Genomic DNA, 20,764 nt, shown 5'->3' on the forward strand with positions numbered 1-20,764 from the left:
ATTGGGCCCTGACGAGTGGCACTCAGGGCGGAGCACCCCTTGTTAGGTATGCTACTGTCTGACAGTAATAGATTGACTTTTTTTTTTTTAATTATCGGTAGAATCGGGCAAGGTTTCTTAAGTTTTTATAGTATCTGTTTATAGTCTGTGTTAAAATAATTGAGCTGTGGAACTGTGTCTTGGCATTAGCAAGGTATCACCATGCAGCTGATGAGTGCGGATAGCACGTGTGATTGAGGCAAGCATTAGAACACATGGAGGCTCTGGGAGCTGTTTTGGCAGAAGACTTATTTCCACATGCTTGTCATACACTGGTGCTGAAGCCCCATGCATCAAGCTTTCAGCAAGGATTAATGACATCATCTATCAAAATGACGAATCGGCAGATCTTTTGCTGCTGGTGACCAGTTTGAAGAGACAGACAAAAAAAAAAGTTTTTTTTTTTCCTTTTTTCCCCATTTTTTTTCTTCTCTAAAGAACGTATGAGCAAGAGTTGGATCTAAAACACGCAATGAGATGTGGGTCATTAGCTTAATTAGATTGTGTCAATCTATACCCAAGCAACTTGATAGATATATGGGCTGTTTCTTGATGTATGTCATCAATTATTTTAAAATACTTTATATGTAATAGTGTTATGACCAGAAAAAAATGTATTGTGTGATATTGTTATGGCACGCTTCATAAAGTACTTCTTTGCCTTTTCTGTTGTATCATTTTCATCTACATGTATTTGAAAGACCGCTCCGTAATCAGTGGTATAACTCTCTGTATAATAGTTAAGCTTTTATTTGTTTTATGCCTACATCCTAATCAGAAGTTAAAACCCCTTTTAGCATACCTGAGAACTTGTGGGCTCCGGGTAGCCGGAGCCTACCCTTGCGGTCCTGCTGACGTCAGTGGGTGTTCCTGCTGCAGTCAGTGGACATTGCGGGAAACACCTCCATTTCAAGAAGTAATGAGCAATGAGTTGGGTCTGTCAGGACCCAGCTACCAAAACTGGAGAGTCCCCTGGTATGCTCTGTCTAAATTAATAGGCAGCAGGAAGCAAAGTGCTTCCTTGAAAAGGTTTAAGTCTTATCATGGTTTCTGATTTACCTGTCCCCTTGTCATTGCAATAGGACTACATTTCAAACTTGACACTAAGTAGTAGAGTAAAAGTGGTCACTTCAGGCTGACATAAACGGCAGCAGTATCTTGCTAAACCCTTCCCATAAATATTCAGTCATGTAAATTTTGTCTCATTCAGAAGTTTTGCTTGGGACCCAACGTCCCAGGTACCTGCCCCACAGTCCTGCTTTTGCGGACATTGGGTGGATTATTGGCCAGTTGAGGAGATCCTCTGATTTCCTGTTGGCGACTTGGAATCTGCTATTGATCTCGTGAGCAGTAATAGGGCATAATGAAATGTGAGCATAAGGTTTTCCCAAATTACAGAAATATTTTATCTAACTATAATTGTTAGTGTGTACATTTCATATAAACTCTCCAAGTAATGAGGTAAACTTCTCCATATGGTTTCTGCACCAGTGATAGCATTTGAAATGTGTTAACCTCTTGCGTTCCCAGTGCAACTTTGCATTAAGATGCCATTTTAGTGTGCCCTCCAGTTAGGCAATGACCCTTTTCTCTATGTGAGCCCTGAGTCCCTTTAGTAGGGGGGCAGCAGAATGACTTCTACTGTGAACTGAATACTTTGTCTCTGGTGGATAGTGGATGCCAATTCCACGCGTGATTGCTTCTGAAATCACCGTCACACAGCCATCTTGAACAGCTGCAAAGCAAAAGTCTCTCTGAGCCTTTGCTTCAACAAACAATAATAGATTGTAACATCCATTGCTAATGTGTTTTTTTACCTTAATGATCAGTTGTTTTGTTATTAATAGTAATTGGTCAATAAGAGAAGTGCTGCTGTGAATTTAGAATAGCACAAAAAATACACCCTGCTCGACATGATGAATACTAATGTCCTATATTAATAGACCTTCTGTCTCATTTCTTCTTAACATCCTAATAGATTGTAAACTCTCAGGAACAGGCCCCTCTTTTCATTCTGTGCCACTATGTTGTATGTGTTATCATATTGTCAATTTTAATGTTGTTAATTTTCCCTCTAGTATGTTAAGTAAATGAAGTTAACAGAATTTTTATTCTGTCCTCTGAAGTTATACTCAAACAATTTTATTTCAGTTTCTATGACAACAAATAGTGTTGTCACATGTACACAACCAAAAACTGAGAAAATATTACATTTTTGGGGGGGAACGTATGATCCTTTTACCCTCAAAATATAGATTATCTTAATTAAAAATATGAAGTACATTTTTAAAAAAATAAAATAGTGAGATTTCCTATTTTGCCTTTTCAAGCGAATGCAGCATTATGGGTGCAAGTAAGTGTGATATTAGACCCCACATTAAGATCAAGTGAAAGAGAATTCAGGTCACAGAACTCATGTGTCTAGCTCCAGCTATAAAATATGAAAAGAAGAAATCCCTGAAGTTCATCTGGTGATGGTTTCTAAAGTCCAGGAGTGACGATCTGGCGTGGCAGCCTTAGACTGATTGTCCTTGAGACTGCAGGCAGTTTTTTTTGACAAACATTTATGTCAAGCCTCCCCTTGGCAGATGGTCTTTGAGATTCTAAGCTTGCAGAGGGAGATGTATTTCAGTGATCTGCACTGTTCTTTAAGCTGCCAAAAGAATTCTCAGTAGGAAAGGGAATAAGATGGAGGTCAGAGAGTTATTGATAAGTATATGAGGTCAGATAGAAGGTCACCGCTAAAGGCCTGGAGCACAGACAACCTGCTGAGATTTACACTGCTTTAGAATAAACAGGCCACATAAAGAAGCAATCAGAGTGCTTACATTAAAAATAACTATTTTATTAAAGAAAGAGAAAAGTTTCCTTCCGGGAGATACCCGAGATAATATATGTTCAATGCATTGTACAGATTTACAGTGGAAAATAGCAGTGTCCATCATAGTGCTACTTTTGTGTTAGGCTAGAATTAATCACGGCTGGTGCTTATTGATAATGCTTGGTAATAATGTTAAGTTATGTTAAGCTTGGCTGTTTGTGGCCAGCCCCTGCATGTTCATATTCTTCTATCATAACGAGCGAACAATTTGCTTGAAAGCAAGATTTTCGTTCGAGGTTTGCCGATGCTGGTTGATAGAGTATCTAATCTCATTCATTGTTGTTAGGTGGCATCATAGGAAATCAAAATGGATTTTTGTGTATCTGCTCTGAACACGCCTTTCAAATTAAGAAGTTAACAAATATCCCTTTTCAAAAATAATTTGTATCCAATGAGATTGTGTAAGTAATATGTCATTGTGTTTCTGTTGTGTAACTACACTGAATGCAGCCCAATATCTCCCTTTGTATTTTTATATAGTATTTTTAACTACTTATTTTGTCACCCACGCTGAGATATTGAGACCCCTGGAGAGACCGGGCCCTTGTCTGCACCATTGTACTACCTGATGCCATATGTCTAGGCTATTTAGTATTTAGGGTATTTGGGTGAGTTTTTAGCTTTAGTAAAACTGCCCTTATTAATACATTATGCAGGGCCAGCTCAGCCCTTCATCAGGAAATGCATGCTGGGTTTATGATGCATAGTGAGGTCAGTGAGATGTAATGTTGAACTTTTGCCAACTCCAGGTTTAATGGATACAGCTATTAGTGACTGCTTGATGTGATCAGTCCTGCAAACCGTTCTACAAAGGCCCTTGAGAAAAATATGTCTGTAGTGGAATTGATAAAAAACAAACAAACATAAATTGTGCTTACAAATATACTCCATCAAGGGGTAATCAGCAGCAGCCGATAACCCATTGGACAAAAATACACATTGATTCAACTAATTGATAACGAAAATCATTGAAGATTTTCATTATTGTAGATTTTATTGATTAGTTGTTGCAGCCCTAGTGGCATGAAACAGACTGTGCTAAGGGTGGTGTGCTGTAGCTACATAGCTGTGTCTCCATTTTGCCTCATACTTGTTATTGATAGACTTGGCTTCAAGTTTGATGTTAGGCTTAAAATAATTCTAGTGTCGGGACTCTTGAGGGTGCCAAACAGGGCAGGAATTCTGTGTATCTTCTGTTGTGAGTTGTGTACACCTGCTCCAGCTGTATAGTACTACGTTTAGTATGCTAGGTGCACTAGTATATTTTCAGCACAGTTACTCTCAGCATCTGTTGAGTCTGGGGAATTATACATTGATCAAACATCTGAATGACGGTTATAAGTTTCAAGTGACATGTCGCAGTCATTATCGGCAAAACTGCTCACACTTTCAGTAGAAAGGACGGTGATTCATTAATTCATAAGAAATATCATTTTATGCTAAACAATGAGCATATCGAACTCATTTCTTATTAAATTTGTTCTTTTGTTTATTGCTTGCCTTTGAGAACACAGATATATGTTTTCTTCCCATCACACTAATTCATTGAGGTGCCACATTGTCTGACAAGCAGATTCATTATAATGTTGTAAGTCCCTACTGGAAAGATTATCTTCTGTGTTAAAGAACCCTTGATGGTGGTGATAGAAAATGCTTGAGACAGAACTGAAGCATTGCTTGAAAAAAAGAAAGAAGGCTCTGAGGTTTATCATGTTTCCTTTTCTGCGCAGCCATTCACGCTAACACTAGATAATGCTGTACTACCATTGTGTTTGTGTACAACATTGGGCAGGTAGAGGTATATTTTAATCTTTTGCTTGAAAAAGTATTTGCCCCTGTCTGATTTTCCGCATTGTTGCATATTTGACTGTGAAAGAGTGAATCTGACTGAAGAAACTCCTTATGGTGGCAATAGGTGTTACATTATTTATCAATCACCCTTTCTGTTACGTATTGGAGTCTGTCACAGCTCTGTGGAGGAATTTTGGGCGCCTCCTCCATGTAGGACGGCTCTGTGACGGTTGTAAGTGTTTGAGCATGAACTACTCCTCAAAGATCCTTTGATACCACCTCAATGCTGTTTAGGTCTGGACTTTGACCGTTCCTAATCTTTACACTTCTTGTTCTTCAAAACGTTCTGACGAAAACAGAATTTGCAGTCCCTTCGTTTATAGCAAGTTATCCCCAAACCATGACCCTACCTCTGTTGCTTGACTATTGGTAAGAGGTTTTTAATGTGGACTGCAATATTCACTTTTTGACAGACATAATATATTCCATGATTTTGCAAAAGTTTAATTTTGTGACCCACCTGCCGGTAAAATGTACCAGGGATCTTGGAGTATGCAGGCATTCTTTCACAGACTTTAGACAAACGTTCATGTTCTCATAAAACAGTGGTTTCCACCTTAATAATTTGCCAAGAGTACCATGTTTGCAGTGGGTTTCTGATGGTGGTATCAATATATAATCTCAAAGGATCTGTAGACCATTGACTCCACTAAGGTCAATGTTCTTGATTCCACCATCTATATCACAATATTTTTGCTATTGTTCATATGTTCATTTCATAGTTGGCTTAGATGACTTAAATGTCTTGCTGAACATCTTGCTGAATCTTGCGTTGATTTTGTAGTGTGTAAGATTTGTTTTTCTACTATTTCTCTTCATTTCACCATTTAATAAAGTTATTTGAGCTACTCTATGTGGTAAACAGTGCTCCAGAATATGAGGGTACTGCTTAAATCAATAAAAACAAGTTAGGAGTACTCAAACTATTAATAAATGAAAAGTAGAATACTTTTCTCTCAATACCATTTTTTTCATAATACCATTGCTGTTTTTCTAGTAACTGTCAATAAAGCATTAGGCTTAACATTTGAGAGATTACGGAGAATTACATGTATTTCTCATTTTAAGACACCAAGTGTTTGTCCAATAGTTTTTGTGTGTGTGGGGGGTGGGATGGATTGAAAAGCTGTTGTTTGTGTGCTGGTATTCATATGCCGTTAATAAATAGCTGTTAGCATTTGATCAGTTTGCTTGAAAGGAAAAGTGCAGCACATCATATAGAAGACAATGGTTAAATATAATGGAATATATAAACAACGCACTTCACCTTGTATTGCTCAAATGTTTCAGATGCAGTGGAAAGCTGCAGAGCTATCAGAAATATGACCGATGTTGGCAGGTTTGTGTGTTTATGGGGGGGGGGGGTGTTTTCTCTAATGAATGCATGTATTGACAGACAGCATCAATATATATAAAGAGGGGCGATTTTGTTTGAGTGGCGTAATGGTGAGGAAATTCTGTGATAATAGCCCACGGTCTTCCATTCCAAAAAACATTAAGCAGTTTGCAAAAAATAGTATAACTAAAAGAAGACAGCGCTCCGGCAAAGTATAAAAATATATAATTTATTAAATAAGTAAACAAACATTCAGCAAATTATTAAAAATATATATCAACATAAAAATAGCAAAAAAAGACATACAATAATACAATAATAATCAATAAACAAAAGAAAAAATCTAATAAGAGTCACTGTAGAAATAGAAATGCCTGGCCAGGCTGGGTGCCAAAATGCAGGACGCGTTTCGTTTAAAAAAAAAAAAAAAAAAAAACAAAAAAAAACTTCTTCAGCTGCAGGATAGCGGCACAGTTTGAAAAAAATGCCTTATTCAGTCAAAAAGTAATGTCTTAAAGGTTGTTTTAAGATGTCTTAAAGTGATTTACCTTTGGTGGTAATCCTGTGCATTGCTGTGAAAATAAATTATCTCTGTGTTGGATTAACTGGTCATTAAAGAGAGCAGGTTAATTAAAAATTCAATCCGGGTGCACTGGACCAGAGAAGAGAGGCATTGATAAATCCCATTCAAGGGAACATGTCCTGTATGAAATGTACAGTCCTGCACATGAATCAGAAACATCTACATTGTATTCTTATAATGTCGGTGTAACAGGTCCTTATTCCACCGAGTCTTAGCTTTATATCACTGCATTACTGATTAGTAGTACGTTCATAAATTCAGCTCTGGATCAAAGTGCTAACTTTGAAACAATGAGCTAAATATATAGTATTGATTTCTTTTTTTGCTGTTACGTGATAAATAATGGAACAGTCACTTGCTCCAGTTTGTCTAGATGATTATGATGGTATTCATCTGATAATCTGATCATAAAGAATAATAGAAGAGAGAGAGATACATGAATATATAATTGTTTATTGTTAAAATGCAGAATGCAAAGATTAGCTCACCCTATTTGGATTAGGATTGGAGATTAATGCGTAAAACCTCAGTTTTCCAAGAATTAGCCTAGAGATGATTTCTGAAAATTAGAATTTGTGTACATTTTTTTTCCTGCCATTTCTGGGGACATACCTCCCTGAACCCCAGAAAATTAAAATTGTGCCAAAAGTTTCCTCTCAGAAGGGTCTCGACAGGATTTCAGGCCTGTCCACAAATCGGGCTAAAATGCAGGTTAAACCCGCAAGGTGGATGACTTTGGAAATTTGCTGAGCTACAACCAGAAGTTCTCTTTGGAAGTAGTGTATTTATGGGGTGCTTCATCTGGAAGGGGGTACAGAGTTCTTCTTCGGTTAAGCATGCTTAATCAAATGTAGTTACTGTAGGACATTACCATGTCCTGTCATTTTAGTCTGACAACAATGTGAGAAGAAATTGTCAGATAATTTTTTAAGGTTTGTAGTAACAATAAAAGAACATTTGCATAAGAACAAATGTATATGAATGTCTATAAATCTTGTATAAATGGTGTTTTGTCATGATAACAAAATTTTTCTTGATTTATTAAAATATTTATAGAACACACATAGCCCATAAAACATTAAGGCAATGTGGCCTTATTACCTTAAAGCTTATCTTGACAAAAATAACACTTGACCAATGATTACCGGTCTCCTCATCTCAACACTTTGCCATCTCTGAGTTTAACATTTCCTTGTCATCATTTTTATTTTTTATTTTCCTCTTCCAATGGTCCAGCTCTTGAGTGTAATAGTCTGTGCAGCTGCTCCTCCTTTTTCCTATGCATCTGATGGGTGACAATGTTTAAAGGCACGGGCTACAGTAAATCTGTATAGTAAGCTTTAACTAGAAAGATTTGAGAGATGAGATTTCAGATCTCTGTAAGGTGGACACCGCTGCTTTCTGAGAACATCAGATTAGAGGTTTTTCATGTGACATATTCTTTAGTTTGCATAAATAAGATAGGTGCTTATTTATTCTTTTCTCATATTAGATGCTTTCTGGATGATAATATAGGAAAATTTTCCCCCTGAAAGTTTATAGTTCTTCGTACACAGGGTCTGTGCTGTCTAATAGCTCTGAAAACGTGCAGTTTATGATGAGCCGTGAATATAAATCTCTGCTCTGAGCATGCTGGTAATTTACTGCATTGTTAAAGCACCGTGGTGCTCATAAAATGAACTTAACCTACAGCTACCCAAGGGACGTGTTTTTTATTTTTTTTGTATCTTCCATCTACACAGCTGAATGTCCACTGTGGCTGCATAATAGCCCAGCGAAATACTGAATTAAAATGTAACAGCTGTATGATAAAAAAAAATAAATCCACTAATTGTCTGCTTGCTTTATTCACAGAGGGTGTCTGTGAGATCTGGCTGACCAGTGAAGACACTGGAGCTTATGGAAGAGACATTGGCACAGACCTCCCCACACTGCTGTGGAAGCTGGTTGAGGTTATCCCTGAGGGCGCTATGCTGAGGCTTGGCATGACCAACCCTCCTTATATATTAGAGCACCTGGAGGTAAGAACTTTGTAAATCTTTGAGTGAAAGTAACCCTTATGCAATGTTCAAACAAAATTCCCGTTACAGGTGTTTGGAAAACTCACATGACTTATGCTGTTATGTACCATAAAGCTTTGTCCTCAAAGTCCTGTTGTGAGCAACTGTGTGTTTTATTTTTGCTATTGATTGAAATTGCACAATCATATTCCACAGAGCTGTACATTGGCTAAACAGGACTTAATAAGTAGTGCATCACATAAATATTTGGCCTTACAGAAACAGTTGAGGGGGGCCTTGCTAAAACAAGCTTACAATCTAGAAATACTTTTATTTTTTGACATTTGAAGAAACATGTTTGTCATGTCTGTAAAACTGGTTATTGATAATGTAAAGACAACGGCAAAGTTATGGATGAAATGCTATAGAGTTTGTTTATATCTGTTTAAAAGTTTTCTCTATAGGTGTATGTATATATAGATATATAGCAGTCTGCAGAGGAAAGTGGTTGCTGGATCATGTTTCGTGCAGGGAGGCGGGTTTCCACTGCAGATATTTTTTGCATCTGTTTCAAGATGTTTCTATGGCAACAGCCTATCAGTGCCTTCTGTTGTCACATGACAATTGCTCCTGGCAAAAGTTAGTTACAAAAGACTTTAAATATACCGTATTTGCTCGATTATAAAACAAGTTTTTTTTTTCCGAGCAAATGCTCTGAAGAATAACCATCGTCTTATATTTGAGGTCGTCTTCTAATCAGACCTCAAATAAAGTTCTGACTACAAGACTAAGATCCAGATCCCCTGCAGCGCTCCAGGGGACCTGGATCATCCTCTCTGGCAGCCAGTGGAGGTCTGAGCGATGTGAAGCAGACAACCTCCACTGCTGCTGCCGGCACTTCTGCCGGGGCTTCTATGTATGAGCACCGGAAGGTCATGTGATGCCTGTGTGCCGTTATAGAAGCCCCAGAGGAAGTGACGCATCATGCTGCCCCACTAGACAAGGAATCTGAAGCATGGGGCCAAGTCTAGGGATGTACTGGTAAGTCGTAGGAGGGTAAGAGTGGCATATGTGGGGTATAAGGGCTTTCTGGAGGCAAAGTGGCATATAGGGGGTTAAAAGGAATATCGGGGAGGCAGAGTGGCATCATATAGGGGGTTAAAAGGAATATCAAGGAGGCAGAGTGGCATATAGTGGTGTAAAGGGCATATTTGGGGGCAGAGTGACATATAGGGGGTTAAAAGGCGTGTCTGGGGGGAAGAGCGGCAAATAGGGGGTCAAGAGTCATATAGGGGGTATAAGGCACAAAGGGTAGTTTTATACTCGGGTTTTTCTTTTTTTCCAAAAAATTATATTCAAATGCTGGGGGGTTGTCTTATAATCGAGCAAATACGGTATGTTGCATTGTTCAGCATACCAGGTATCAGTTAAACATGCATGATACCCAAACACACACTGCTGTTTGAGGGAAGGGATGTGGGTTGATATTTGTTACATATAAATAAAATGAAACTGGAATTGCATAGAGAAGTGTTTAGAATTATTACCTAGACATTTTCATAAACATGGAACTTTCACTTCTGTCAGTGTGTCGGCTTCCTACTAGTTTTGTGTAAGACCTATTATTCTTGACGGTGTGGAGATAAAGATTGGTTTAAGAACTTTGCATTTCCAATCTGTTACTAGATGTCTGGAGATGCTGGCTATAAATGTGCCACTGGGAACTCTGATTCTCTTTTCATTACTCGTTGGCTGCTGCGGTGTCTTTGCTGCTCTATGTTCTGCTGTTCCTTAATTTCATGACTCCCTAGGATGTGCAAATATCTTGGCTAATAGCTAGAAACAAAGTTTCTGCTATCGGGCTAAACTCCAAAAAATCTAACATAATATAAACCCCAAGGAAGTAAAACCGGGCTACATGGCAAATGTTTTCACCTAAATTTGTGTATGTAAGCATTTTTTGTATAATTAATAATTGTGCTTCACCTTTCTTCTGGTGAATATATGAACAAGAATGGCAGAAAATCATTATAAAATATTGAAAGAATAGCAAGAATATTATGTTGTTCCTTACAAAAAAAAGAAAGTGACTGGGATTTATGTCCCCACTACTAGCCAAAGAACAGACAAGGGGAATTTTTTGTTAAACACAGGTTTTGCTGATTTTCTTCGCATCATGCCTTCTGTAATATCCCGTCATCCAATCGTCGCACCCCATTGACCAGTCATTGTTGGCGGGTTCAAGGATGAAATGTTTTATTCTGAAGTTTGCTTTGTATGTGTGCACTGTATCAGTTTTAGCTGAGAATTTTGATTGAACTGTATTCCTAACAAATATCTCACCCATCTGTGTCTGACGCACTGCTATGTTCTGTACGGTTTGCTTTACATGGTTATCAGTCGCAAAGTTTTTAAACAGGTTTTACCAGTTGAAGAAAATGACACTTCAAGTGACTTTTTAAAAGAGCATCATTTAAGTTAAATGTACTAATTGAGCTTTCAGAATTTTAATTTTACCTCCCCAAAACTGACTTGGCATTAACATTTGTGACATGAGGTGAATTGTTTGATAATGAAAAGGTCACATACAGCAACATGGTAATTAACCTAGCAACTGGAAAAGCTTTGGAAACCATTTTCCTCTAATTATGCTTGACCTTCTTGGGGTTAATGCATCCCGCACAGCACCCAATTGTATGTTTTCCCTTTAGAAACATCCCATCCTGAAAGGTCACTGGGGAGAGGTGGAAAGTTATGTAAGGACACCGGCCTGGGAAGCTGTCACACCTCAGCATATTGGGAGTTATGTTTATCTTGGAACATAGACAGTTTCCACCAAATCTCCTATCTACACCCGTTCTGCCTGGATATTACATAGGAGTGACATCAAATTCCAGACTATTCCTAAAAAAGTATCAGAAAACAAAAGTGCTTTCTTTGTCCCAGTAACTACCCGGCTGAGCTTTGCAACCTTTAAACACAAATTTGGTGTCTAAGGTAAATTTGTAATTTTAACTTTTTTTTTTTGAAAGGTTTAACATTTTAGAAAAGTGTTGCTCAAAGAAGCTTATAATCTAAAGGGAATTGGGTTGAGATAACTGAATAAAGTTAAGAAAGATATCACCATTATGATGTCATTAGTATAAGAACTGAAATTTTCCTTCACCCAGTCAGAGATAGTCAGAAACATACTGCTTGTATTTCTTGGAATGCCAACTCAACCTTTATGCATGTTAAATTCTGCATAGAATTTATAGCGATACATTGGCGTGGTGTTAACAGTGTTTCCAACTTTACTTTCAAACGTTAATTGGTATATAGAAACATAAAGTGAAAACTAGATTGCCCATCTAGTCTGCCCGCTTTTTCGGATGTGCAAGTTTAAATTCCCTCACTATATTAGCCTCTACTGCTTCTGCCGGGTGACCGTTCAATTTACCTGCAAGTGTCTTAGTAAAAAGAACTTCCTTACATTACATCTAAGTCCCTGACCCTCTAATTTTAGGCTGACCTTGTGTTTCTCCTCTTTTTAAAAAAGCTTGGCTCCTTTACTTTAAATCCCTTTAAGTGTTTAAATGTTTTTATTGCATCTACCCTCTCTCCAAGCTTAAGGTCCCTTAGTCTTTCCTGAAAATGTTTATCCTGGAAACCACTTACCATTTTAGTAGCCCTCCTCTGAACTGTCTTCAATGTGTCAATATCCTTCTGAAGATGGCGTCTCCAGAACTGTACACAATGCTCTAGGTGAGGCCTAACCAGAGATCTGTAAAGTGCCAGAACCACCTCCCTCTTCCTGCTACTGATGCCTCTCGTTATACAACCCAGGACCCTGCTTTCTTTTTCTGTCACTTTATTGCATCGTCTGCTTACCTTTAAGTCATTACATTCTTCTGCTTTACTTGAATCATTTGCCGTCTAATTGGTCCCACTGGGAATGTCCACCATGTTGCAGGCCTTTGTACCAATAAAAACTTCTGTAATAACATAAAAATATTAAAAAGTACAGGTCCCAATACTGATCCCTGAGGTAAGACAAATGCTTCCATTGAATAAACACCATTAACTACAATCTTCTGCCTTCTGTCACTCAACTGTTTTATCCATATAACTATTTTGATATCCAAACTAAGTCTATGGTTGAATGTCCAATGTCAGTGTCAAATCCCTTCCTGAAACCTAGATAGGCTATATCAACATCTCCTCCCTGGTCTTAGTTACAAAGTAAAAAAAAAAAATAATTAAGTTATTTTGACAGGATCTTCCTGTAGTAAACCTGTGCTGCTTCTGGTCATGGAAACCATGTACCTCAAATCACTTACCAGCCCTATCCTTTAGCATGGCTTCCATTAATTTGCCAGCTGCTGATGTAAGGCTTACTGGTCTGCAGTTGGCCGAGTCTTCCCAACTACCCCTTTTCTGCAGTGGTACTACAATTGCCAACTTCTAGTCTTCTGGAAATACTCCTGCCAATATTGGCTGGTTAAATTAGTCTGCTAGTGGTTTGCTAGGACAGTTAGAAAGTCTTTTAATAACTTTGGGTGTATCCCATCATATTCCATGGATTTGTCTTTGTTTTTTTGTAGAATTTCTTCCTCTGTTTCTTTGCTAATTTTACCTTCCTTTAAAAATTGAACAGTATTTTTTAAGCAGTCAGTTAGATCTTTAGCATCTGTTATATAACCCCCTTTAGTCTTTATGATTTCTGGTTTAGGATTACTTGCTTCACATATATATAGTTTTATCACCCGTTTCTGTTAACCTGGCAATTTTCTTCTCTGTGTGCGTTTGGCGCATTTAATAATTTAATAAATTTCCTTCTCAAGCTTTATATGTGTGTGTGTGTGTGTGTGTATGTATGTATATATATATATATATATATATGTGTGTGTATATATGTATAAGTATATCTTTGCCGAGTAGAAAAGGTTTTGGTAGTGCTTTCTGCCGTTATGTTTATTCAAAAATCCCAAACCGCTTATACATCCTTTCTGTCCATGAATGCCTTGTTTTGGACAGAGCCGGCAAACTTGAATTTTGCCAAAATGGATACATACAATTGTTCAATTGAAAGATGTGGATGTTTTATGAAATGTATTACTGTAAATAACTAGTTCTCAAAAACCCTCAATGTGCATTCACGAGATTCTTTATTATACAAACATAAAGCACTTAGCACCTGCCAGTATTTGATGAATCTAAACAAGTAGCCTCTCATGTCACCTGTCAAAACAGGACCAAGTAAAGCCTCTACAATGAGCCATCTGCAGACCTCATGGACCCAAATCACACATCGCTCGCAGCTTAGCGAATATCAATGAGCAGTGCTACTCTCTGTGTGCACACAGCATATGAAGAGAGAGAGAAAATACATTAAAAAAATAAAATAAAATATATAAATATATAGAGAGAGAGACAGACAGACCAAAGTAAAGTTCGAAAGAAAAAGGAATAGAAAGACCTGGTAATCTAATAAACGCAGTAACTTTTGTGGCCTTAATTATTTAATATGTAATTTTGCAAACCTTTATATGTAGAACATTGTTAATGGCACCTTGCCCTGTAAAATGATTTTCATTAAATGCGCACTATTGTATTTATTTTGTTTAGATTTGTATAAAAAGTCTAGGGCAAAGGGTAGGGTTTTTTATACGGAAGCTTTATGATCGTTGGTTTCTAAAGCTTTTGTTGCAGAAATTCACTATATATACTGTGCAGCAGAAACAAAGAAATGCATTTAAATAATAAAAAAAAATGCACACTGTTACATGAACGAATTGGAGATAATGGCAGCCGCTTAGGATGAGAAAAAAAGAAATATCTTACTTAACAGTCTGCCCTTTTCACTCAGTAATATTTCCACATTTATTAATAACCCAATAAGAGCTCACTTTGTGTGTTATTTCGGCTTTTCATGGTAATTAAAGCTGCAGCCGCCTCCATCCACGCTGCTCCAGAAGTTCATACGTGGTCCATATGCATAGAACCCTTTGTTTTGTGTGATTGATGGGCTGACACATCCACTGTGCCTTGCTACATCATCTACATAATCTGTAGCAAAGCTGCTGTGCTTCATTAGACCTTGGCGTCCTTAGTTAAAGAAAAGGAGGAAAAAAATGGTATCTTTGAGATCATTTCTTTAAACGTATCAGAAAATGGAAATGACCCTTAATGAATTGTCAGAGAGTCCCATGAAATCAGTCTCTCATATTAACATCATTCTAAGAGTGCTGTGGCCTTGTTTCAGCCGGTTCAGAGCGTCGATGGTACAGGCTGATTGTATTTAGAAATGTTCATTATTCCAGCACTAGAGAAAATTACCGAAATTAAAGACTCTGCTAAATTACTGTTTAGATTTTTTTTACATTTATAGCTGCTTGCATCTTAGGCTTGTATAAAAGCAACGCAAAAACATTTTACTATTGTGTTTGACTCCTGCAAATGACTGAATTCTGTGAACTTCTGTGAATATTATATTTTTGACGCCAACTACAACACTAAGAAAAATAAAGGCTGAACAAACTATTTAAAAACTATATATATATATATATATATATATATATATATATATATATATAATATACACACTGTGTGTGTAGATGTATGTATATATACACCCACAATGCCGTTTTATTCAAAGCTGAATTTACTACACAAAAAATACACACAAAGAAAAAGAATTATTTATAGACTAGTGTAATATGGATGTATTAGAGGTAGGAATAGTTTCGAGGAAGGTCTCGCATCTTTTGACATAGGGAGTAGGCAAATCCAAGTGGTCCTCATCAGCCCCTTGCTACCCCTTAGTAACATACGCAGTGGCACACATATTCCTGCTACAAACATACGTGCACACTTGAACACACATTTACACATATTCATGCTTACTTATAGCCTCATGTTAATACACACACGCCCATGCTAATACGTGCGCACAAACACTCATGCTAACACACATTCACTGTAACATGCATGCATACATACTCCCCTCCCTACTTGCCTGCCTCACTCCCTTACCCTTTCTCTCATTCTCTTACTTTATCCCTCCCCTTGCCCACAAAGGGGTTTTATTTTGAATGCATATTTTGCATGGACTCTGATACATTTTGCCGCATGAAAATCTGCTAATTTGAATTTCTCATTGTCTCTCCCTTCCTGACTCTGCAGGTAGCGTAGTGTAAGCAGGAAATGTACGTACATTTCCTTTCTGTGCATGCTCAGTAGCAATCCCAGCTGGTATATGTGTGATTGGCTTCCACCATTGATTTTTATGGTAGCATTACTGAGCATGTGCAGGAAGCACACTTAAGTATACATCCTGCTTACACATCGATTTTAGAGGAAAGTAAGCTGGGGAGGAGTTAAATGACACAGAAGTCTCATTCTACTTCTAATGAATGCCTAGAGAAGTTATATTGCAGCAAAATGCATTATGGACAAAAGCAAACGGACTCAGGATGCCTTTAACATGACTATACGGAAGGGTTGTCCTTTCAGCCAGAGCTTGGTCACGCTGCTGACCACTGTCTAATCTTCCTTCACATCTTCCCTGTGGTTTCTGGATAGGTCAGTTGCTGGGTGAACTTTGTGTTTGGAATTCCCTGTCTAGATCTGCCCAATTTTATAAAATTTGTTTTCTTCTCCCAACTGTTACGTAAAGACAGCCCCATCTTCCTAGCCTTGCCATTCCTTCCATCTCATGTTCGGGTAATGAATTCCGTCTTCTGGCCATTCATTTCGGACAAAAAAGGAAGAGGTCCCTGACACCTTTTGGACTAACCTTTATAGAAATTAACAAAGGATCCCCCAGAGTTAGGACAGTCAAAGAGGTGCAGCAATAGTAGTAGAGCACTGTGCCTGGGTAGGCAAACATTGGCGCATCATAGGCACATGCAGCCCTGTGGAGCAGGACTGGATTTCACCAATATTATAAAAATGTAAAAAAAAAAAAAAAAAAAAAAAGGTTCCCCCAGAGTCAGGTGGGCAAATAAAAATGATTTCTTACAAAGTGCAACAGCGGTAGCAGAGCACTGGGCAGGCACACACTGTCAGATGAATTTCCCCCAAATTATATATTATAATGCCTGGTTTTGTCACCAATATTTATTTATCAATGAAGAATAATAGATATTATAGAAAGATAATAACAAAAAAATCAAATGAACTTGTCCACAGATTACAGGCTTTGCTGGCAGCATAAATAGGCAGCTGTCTTAATCAACTAAACTATGGTCAGGAACAGGGAGAGAAATGCCTGCTGTAGTCCCTGTAATACACTACTGTAGTCACTACAGCTTCTCCAATCCACCGTACAACGGTACATTTTCTGCACTAAAATAAACTATTTATTAACTTGCAGTATGGTAGGTGAGTAATGAGCATCAATGTCAGCCACTGCTACGCTAACTGTCTCTGTTAAAATGGCAGCAGCACACTTATATATCTAATCCTTGTTCCCTCCCCTTGTAAATGCTGATTGGCCAGTGATAAAGGAAGGAAAAACTCCCACAGGTTGTTGGACCCATCAATCTCAGCCATAACTCAATAACGCCCTTCCTTTTTTTGGCTACTTCTACCAATAATTCATTGATATGTACCTTCTTACACACAGTCTCTCCCACATTGCCTCATCAAGGAGTGCCAAAATGGCTTGTACTGGCACCAAAATGGCTTCTAATGGCAGCAGCTACACGTGGCGACAAATTAACAAATCCAAACAAATTTTTGCTCAGAGGGTTTCAAGTTGTGGAAAGCTTTCATATAGTGCTCAGTGTTTATTGAATGGGGAGGACATGATTTGATTAAGATCCCCAGGATGGGAGCCTGGAACTTATTAAATCAGTAGTGTGATAGAATGGCATGATTATGAAGTCAGTCTGGTCGTCATGCGGAAGCTTTGATGCTTGCATCAGGCCTCAAAGTTGGATAATGCTGGAGGATATGAGGATTCCCCATACATTTACGTGAACTGATTATAAATCTGTCATCAGTTACATCATTATCTTGTAGGCAATTTCTTTTTTTTGTTGTTTAAATAGCTTGTCAACTGAAAGTCTAACGTTCTTACTTTCTAGCTCTTTCAGTCTGTCCCCCATCTCTCTATATTTATACACACACACACACACACACACACACACACACACACACACACACATATATATATATTTATATATATATATATATATATATATATATATATATATATATATATATAATTAGCCCTGGGGTACTGGGAAAAGTATTTTCCAATAGACTAAGCAACATGACTGTAAACCTCAGTTTGGACAAAGATATGAACTCCGTGTGTCAGATATTAAGGATATTTATGTAGAAAAAAAATGGCAACATAGTTTAGTTATTTTTATAGAACTAACAAGGTCAAAAAATTTAGTACAGATGTAGAATTTTGGGTCCATGGCTGCTGAGATTTATACAACTGGCACCCAGAAAGAAGTATCTACTGGTGGACTCTTTTGGGTTTGGTCACCAAGAGAGGAGATTTCAGGAGAGATGCATTGTTTTCAGTCCACTAACATCTTTGTACATTATTGGTGCACTTTTACCCCAATACCCTCTAACATAGGCTACTTTTAAGAGAGTCACTAATGGCGGGTCCCCGTTTATGCCTTATGAAATGACTGAACATGGCGATGATGATCTCAGCGCGTTGCCTGTACCTGTGTACATATTTTGCTGACATTGCCTGATTCGTTAAGATTAGTGAACAGAATATAAAGGTTATGACTGCTGCTTATGCTATGGCATTCACTTAATGTATTAGAATATATACCGATACACAGAGAAATATATATTTAAGACTTTGCGAGAAATATGTCTGGATTAGAAAGGTTATAGTGAGAGTTTGAACTGATTTATTTTGCAAGCACGTTTCTTGCATCAAAGAGAGAGAACGTGTTGATAAGATTATGTAATTGAACTAAATTAGGATGGGTGATTAGCACAATGTTCGTTTCAGGAAAGGTGAGGCCTGTTGTGACCGCTGGTGGGGGATTCCTGTTTACAGTTCGATGTTGAAGTAATAGTTTCCATTAATACTCTAGCGTCTGTGGACTCAAAGGATTCAAGCCTATCGGGTTACCGTCTGGTTTTCAGTAGAGGAAACCTTTCCAAACATCTGTTCCATGTTTGTGTGGACAGTGTCATGCAGTGTAACACTTGTGGTATCTCCATGGATAGGCCATTCGAGGGAGCACACCTGCCAGTAAACTGTTCCATGCCGGAGATCAGTGTTTGGCTGGGCTCTGGAAAAAATTAAAAGGATCACGGTGTGACGCTTAAATTACTCGTCCTGTTTTTATTTTTTCTGAAGATTCTTAAAGGAATCAAGCCTTTTTTTTTTCAATTTAGCCATGTTTGAAGTATCTCTCTTTAAGTCCTTTAATCAAACTTTTTGATTGAAATGTCTGTTTACAAACAGGAATAACAAAATCCTCTGTCCCTCAAGGCTTGGTGTTCACACCAGCATATGTACCAAGGGTTGTTAGCCAATTCTGTATGTTTAATTCAGTTATTTATTTCATGTGCTACTATTCTTATTGCTTGTTAGAGCGCGAGCAGATGAGGGAGAATATAAAAATTGCACAGATATTCTGTGTGCTTGCAGTCTATTAAATAATATTTATAAAGTGTAAATACATGCAGTCATAATTAACAAAGATTTAGAATTAAATGCACCTTTTATCCAGAAATGCATAAAAAAATAGAATAGCTTTACAATAGTAACTATTACACAATTGATGTAACTGAATTACCCAAGTTCTAAAATTGGTTAAAGTTCAGTGAGCTCTTCTTTCCCAAGAATGTTCTGAAGACGGTGTTAGAATGTATGGCTCCACAGAGAATAGTCTATGTAGCCCTGATTTTGTGTGGTCTGTACATTCACTATGCCGTTAGCATGTGTGCTCATTGCTTTGCTTGTTGCACGCATTTAAGTGGCCCTCAAAATTAAATCAGTCTTTAAAGAACTTGTATCACTGTTATAATCAAGTAACTCAATTGCCAAGCATGGTTTATGTTCGGATTCATTTTAGTTTGTTAAATCAGTGCTTTACAATGAGCTCAGGCGTCACTCACTAGGGGGAGTCCTATACGTTTTGACATAGGATTTGGCTGATAACATGTACATCTGCTAAGGGCAGGCCTAGATTGGGTGGATCAGAGACCCATCAGTTGGCCCCCACACGGCCTTTTTTCCCCGCTATTAATTTCATACCTATATCTCAGTGTCCTCCATTATGGTTATGTGTAGCAGTTGACTACTGTGAGGGGTGTCCTATGAAGAATTCTTACTCTGGTGTAACAGTGAATGTTCAAAGGCAGCACCTTTCACATTGGTCTTTAAAGAGTGCCCTTTGACCCTCTATATGTGTCTATAAGCTCTATAAGCAATAGATGTTTCTGTGGTTTACGAGACCTGTTTACATGTTATGCAACATAAAGCTATTCTAAACTGTAAAGGTAGTTTTTGTGACGTAACTACCCTCACTTGTTTTGCAACAGTATAAGTGGTCCTATTACATAAAGAAAAAGAACAGTTAACCATTAACTAGACACACACACACACACACACACCTTAAAGTATCTCTCATGATTTGAATAGTCCTGTATGCAAATATCACTTGAGATATTCTTCTCCACCCATTAGTAGATGTGCTTCAGTGTGAAACAAATAGGTGTTCCAGAAAAGTGTAGTTAGTTTTTTTGAATATGAATGCTCAGCTAATAGAGACGATATCTATCTTTTATTGGTTCTATAATTGGTGCAGAATCTCTTGGGACCTGAGAGGTCTCTTCAGTTGTTAACGCACTTAGGTAAATGCCTGGCACAGGTGGGGTTAAGGAGCGTAGGGCTGTAGCTTTGGCTGACCAGCTGCCGAGCTTCTCCGAGTGTGTGCGCTCCAAATTCAGTGGAAGGATTTTTTTTGGTGTAAATACAGTGCTTCAGAGCTCCAAACCAAATGGGATAACCTGATGGCAATTATTTTGCCTTTATAAAGAAAAGCACACATCCCTATTGAATCGGGCCGACTGTTATCTGTCGTTAGAACAATAGACCT

The 20,764-nt window shown here is 37.9% G+C and overlaps 1 protein-coding gene across 1 annotated transcript in view; it reads left to right on the forward strand.

Moving 5' to 3' along the window:
- Positions 1-20,764, forward strand: part of LOC149289572 (threonylcarbamoyladenosine tRNA methylthiotransferase) — a 328,224-nt gene that overhangs the window by 202,962 nt on the left and 104,498 nt on the right. The window contains exon 8 of the mRNA XM_089490398.1: positions 8,545-8,711. Within this exon, the coding sequence (XP_089346524.1) occupies positions 8,545-8,711 (167 nt within the window). The remainder of the gene's footprint in view (positions 1-8,544; positions 8,712-20,764) is intronic.

Source organism: Sceloporus occidentalis, unplaced genomic scaffold, assembly GCF_023333645.1.
Source record: "Sceloporus occidentalis isolate IW3139 unplaced genomic scaffold, rSceOcc1.0.p SCAF_44, whole genome shotgun sequence".
NCBI lineage: Eukaryota > Metazoa > Chordata > Lepidosauria > Squamata > Phrynosomatidae > Sceloporus > Sceloporus occidentalis.